Source organism: Salvia hispanica, chromosome 4 (genome assembly GCF_029641045.1).
Source record: "Salvia hispanica isolate PSC_SH4W2 chromosome 4, Shi_PSC_v1, whole genome shotgun sequence".
Classification (NCBI taxonomy): domain Eukaryota; kingdom Viridiplantae; phylum Streptophyta; class Magnoliopsida; order Lamiales; family Lamiaceae; genus Salvia; species Salvia hispanica.
The window spans coordinates 6,313,387-6,318,001 of NC_142695.1; the positions used below are offsets into that span (position 1 = coordinate 6,313,387).

The following is a 4,615-nucleotide window of genomic DNA, read 5'->3' on the forward strand; positions in this document are numbered from 1 at the left end:
CAAGATTCCTCTGCGTGAAGACGTCGTTCCTCTTCTGCCACCCAATTATCTCTCTCTATCAAGCTTTCATTTCTACGCACTCGACCGCCTTTTATTTTCTCTCTCTAGGGTTCTAAACGAGTGGGCAAAGGGGGGAATATTAGAGACTACTGCAATTAATTCACGCAGATAAATTTTGGGGAAATTCATACCCATGTTACCAGAAATTAGGAATTCAATTCCGCCGCTCTCTACTTTGATCCTTCAACTGCTTTCTTCATCTATCATGGATTAAATCTGCTCCTTCCTTCGGTGCGTTTCTCTTCCGTCCTATCCCTATTTTCTATTGTTCTTCGTTTGAAGATTCCACGCTCTTGTGATTTTTAGGTTTATTCACGTGTTCTGAATTTAATTTTGATTCCTGTTTATTTTCATGCCTGAATGTTTCTGCGCGGATCGTGTTTTTGTCGATAGCTCTGTTTAGTTAGGGGGAGTTGTGAGCGTTGACCTTGTTTCCTTTGCTGTAGATTGATTGGATTGTGAACTGTTTTTTTTATAAATTTTGTTCAGTAAAGAAAATGTGCTCATGAATTATAGGGATTCTGCGGAGGGGGTTACGCTGTAAGATTTTGTTTTGGGTGATTGCAAAGTTAGGATTGTATTTGTGTTGAGCTCTCACTAGCTGAACTCATCATCTCTCCATTGCGCTTGACCTTTAATAAGGTTGTTAGGCACTGCTATGTAGTGGTTGGTTGGCAGTAAATTATTTTTTGCTTCATAGGGATGTTATAGTTATAATCCAAGTATAAGAAATTGAAGCCACATTAAGGTCGGTCACAATATTTGCTACTCATGTAACATTTACATGTTGCAATAATTGGTGCTTTATTTTCAATTCCTCCGGCAGCTTTAAATGGAATTTTTTTTAATCTAAGTCTTCTAGTTGAAGTTTGATATCTGATTTTCTTTTTGTCATCACACTTGTTTGCTATAATTGGTGTTTTAGAACAAGGCTACAGTCCTTCCTTTAGCTACCATGTCTTAAACATAGCAGTTTGTCTTTTTAGGGTGGCAAGTCCTGGGATGGAAGTGTACAAAGTTCCTGATCAAGGACTTGCTGATACTTACCTGGTAATTGTTATAGTTGAGTTGCTCAGTCTTCCATTATGTCTGGTCATATGTTCAATTCCCCATTTAAAGGGGAGCAACCTTGTGTGCGTGCTTCTCTTACTTCGTTCTTTTCATACATTTTAGGTATCATTTTTCTTTCTTCTAACTATAACCATTTTGGATTTTCATAGATTCAAGGTGCTAAGTCAAATCCACAGCCTGATCAGTTTGGACTATACGGATCCATGTATAACGAGGGAGCACCTGACTATATTATTGACCAGGGCTTGTATTATCCTACTGGAACCAACTATGGGTACATCTGTACAGGTATAATTTGATTTTACTTCCCGTATCAAAGTTGAGTTGCATATAATACTTTAATACTCACTGATAAAATGAGTTGGCAGTATAAGAAATGGTTTTAGGTGCCTTGAATGTAATGACGTTTTCCTTTGTTTTTTAGGCTATGAACCAACCATGGAGTGGGAAGATCAGCATAGGTTTTTCGGTGTAGACAATCAAGACATTCATTATACAGTGAGTTTCTTACTTGTAATACACATTTTTATACCCCATGGGGGTTTAAAGATATTAAATCTAGTTCTTTTCTCACAGGTTGCTGCAAATGAGAACATGCCATATGCATATTATTCTCCCAATTATGGATATGGGCAAACTCCTTTTAACCCATACAATCCTTATATTCCTGGTGCTGTAATAGGAGCTGATGGATCAATTATACCAGCACAACAATACTATGCCCTTCCCTCATATGAAAATCCTGTTACATCGGCGTCATACCTGCCTGTAGTTTTCCAGCCAAGGCCTGATGTTGTTGCTAATGGGTTTGTAGATTCATTCATTGATACTGGTGGATCTTTTAACAAGGCTGATGGTCTAGGTTCTAAACGTAATTCCGCTCAGAATACTCCTAATTCCTCATTAAGCGCAATGGGTGATGCCTCTGGTCGAAAAAACTCCTTCGTGAAGACGTCTGAAGGTAGGGTTAATGTGGGGACTGGCAAGCAGCATCCATCAAGTAATACTTCTGGTAGTATTACAAGTCAAGCTGCACCACAGATTTCCCAGGTCAGTGTTCATTTTTTTTCTTTTATAGAACTAGCTGTGTCTGTATGGATAGTTGCTATTGTTATTACACCCATTGCTGATACCTTTCCTGCACAATTTAATTTTTAGATTAGAGGCCCTCAAGGCACAGAGAACGGTTTACGTGGTAAAGCATCAGCTGTCAGTAGTCAGTTGAAGACTGCTTTTACTTCTGGAAATGGATCATCTACTTTCGAATCGAGCAATTATTCTCATGCATCTGTAAATAAAGTGAAGCCCAACATACTCAGTGGGAGGGCTCTTGATGAAAGAGCTGGTCCTGATATATTGAGCAACCAGAATAGTGAGTCCAGGATGAGCAAATCAAAGAATCAATTGGTTGTTAAAGCCTATACTACAAGGGCTGGAAATCCTGATGCACAAGGAAACATCATTATCTCTAGAGATCATTATAACAGAGTTGATTTTCCAGTGGAATATGCAAATGCAAAGTTTTTCGTAATCAAGTCATATAGCGAGGATGATGTGCATAAGAGTATCAAGTATAATGTGTGGTCGTCCACTCCCAATGGAAACAAGAAGCTTAATGCTGCATATGAAGATGCCAAGAGAATATCTGTTGGAGACTCTAGAGGCTGCCCCATCTTCCTCTTCTTTTCTGTCAGTAACTGTTTTTGCACATTATATTTAAAGCTACTTCCTAATGATTTGTTTGATGTTTTTATGAGATTGAATATTTTATTTCCCTTAATTCATGTGGTGGTATTGACTGATACTTTTCTCTCTCTGTCAAATTAAGGTTAATGCGAGTGGCCAGTTCTGTGGTATTGCAGAAATGACTGGCCCAGTGGATTTCCACAGAGATATGGATTTCTGGCAGCAAGATAAATGGAGCGGAAGCTTTCCTGTGAAGTGGCACATCATAAAAGATTTGCCAAACCCAAATTTTAGGCACATCATATTGGAGAACAATGAGAACAAGCCAGTGACTAACAGTAGAGACACACAAGAGGTATTTATAGCTGTCGCTTCTTTGTCCTATATCTTGTTTAAAGCAAGTGCTAAACCATATATTGTGTGAAGAAGTGTTTTATTTTGTTTTTTTAAAGCTCCCATTTCATCAAAGGCCCTATTAGGTGCAGCCTTAGTACTTAGAGTATGCGCTCCTAGTTTTCATATGATAGTTACTCAGTAGAAAAGAAGCCATACTATTTTTAAACATATGGCGAGCTAGTCGGTTGTGCTGAACTGTGCAAGGTTAGGGTGGTGGAATGAAAAAATATTGCTTATGCAGTTATATAGGAGTATGTTAACTAAGTGTGTCGGATTTCTGGTATAAATAATTTACCGTGAATTATGTTTATGCTGATTTTCAGATAAGCTTCAAGAAGGGCTTGGAAATGCTTAAAATATTCAAAGGTCATACGTCAAAGACATCCCTACTTGATGACTTCATGTACTATGAAAATCGACAGCGGATTTTGCAGGGAGAGAGAGCTAGGCTTTTCATTAAGAACTATGAAAATCCGTATCTTGTTCCATTATTGGATCCTCCTCGCAAGCTTCAGACGGTTCACGATTTTCCTCCTATTAGCGATGCAAATGCTGCCAAACATAACACCAATAATTCAAGTATGGCGAACAAAAGGGAAGTTCCTTCAAGTGCTGTGTCAACTTGCTCCACAAACGACCATGTTGAGCCCAAAGGGAAAAATTCCTCAGGTACTAATCCAAACAATGTAGCAAGTGTCCCTGGGAGCTGTGAAGGCTCAGTGGTAAAAGTGCCGAATGCAGTTGATGAACTCAAAATTAGCGGATTGAACATACATTCAGATGAGCCGGGTTCAGGGCCTGCTGGCGCATCTAACAAAACAAACAGTGAGATGGTAAATGTTGTCACTATAGGGTCAATGCCGGTCAAAGTTGTTGATACGGAGTCTTCTGGTTTTCTGACAGTCGGAACAATTCCTCTGGATCCAAGAAATCTCCTCCATGAGTAGGTGAAGGGGGACAGTGCATTGGGGGGGGGGGGGGGGTGGAGTTATGCCGCATGAAGGTGGATTTGGATGGTTTACCTATTTCTTTGAAATGTTGTTGACAAAGTCCCGGGGAGCTCTGCGTTTTGTATAATTGAGTGTATCATACTTGGTCATGGCTTCTGTTTTGGAAGTTCAGCGCCAGAACCTCCGGGGGTTGGATAGCTCACAGTTTTCTTCATCTCTCTTTCGTCTGGGTGAGAAGAAGAGATCCCATTTAACTAATTTGAAATGTTAAATACTGATGTTATTTTTTTTTCCATTTTCTTTAGCGGGAGTGGGGTGGCCTTGGTCTTTGGCCGAGGGTTGTGCTGCTTTTCTATTTCCCGTTTAACTCCCTGTTTTTTGCCTATTGGTTTCCATCTTTACAGAAGTTATATCCAAGAGAAAAGAAAATAAAAAATTTACGTTTCATGCAA

General features: G+C 39.4%; 1 protein-coding gene across 3 annotated transcripts; it reads left to right on the forward strand.

The window, feature by feature from the left end:
* LOC148927134 (uncharacterized) lies at nucleotides 1-4,615 on the forward strand. Of its 3 annotated transcripts, none has more exons than XM_089057401.1 (8): nucleotides 1-291; nucleotides 1,034-1,110; nucleotides 1,281-1,419; nucleotides 1,556-1,629; nucleotides 1,708-2,181; nucleotides 2,290-2,820; nucleotides 2,960-3,172; nucleotides 3,537-4,615. In XM_089057401.1, the coding sequence occupies exons 2-8, from the start codon at nucleotides 1,063-1,065 to the stop codon at nucleotides 4,158-4,160; spliced, it is 2,103 nt and encodes a 700-aa protein (XP_088913527.1). In that variant the 5' UTR covers nucleotides 1-291; nucleotides 1,034-1,062; the 3' UTR covers nucleotides 4,161-4,615. The 3 variants fall into 3 exon arrangements, with proteins under 3 accessions (XP_088913527.1, XP_088913526.1, XP_088913528.1); XM_089057400.1 differs by having other exon boundaries at nucleotides 1,047-1,110; XM_089057402.1 differs by lacking the exon at nucleotides 1,034-1,110 and having other exon boundaries at nucleotides 2-291.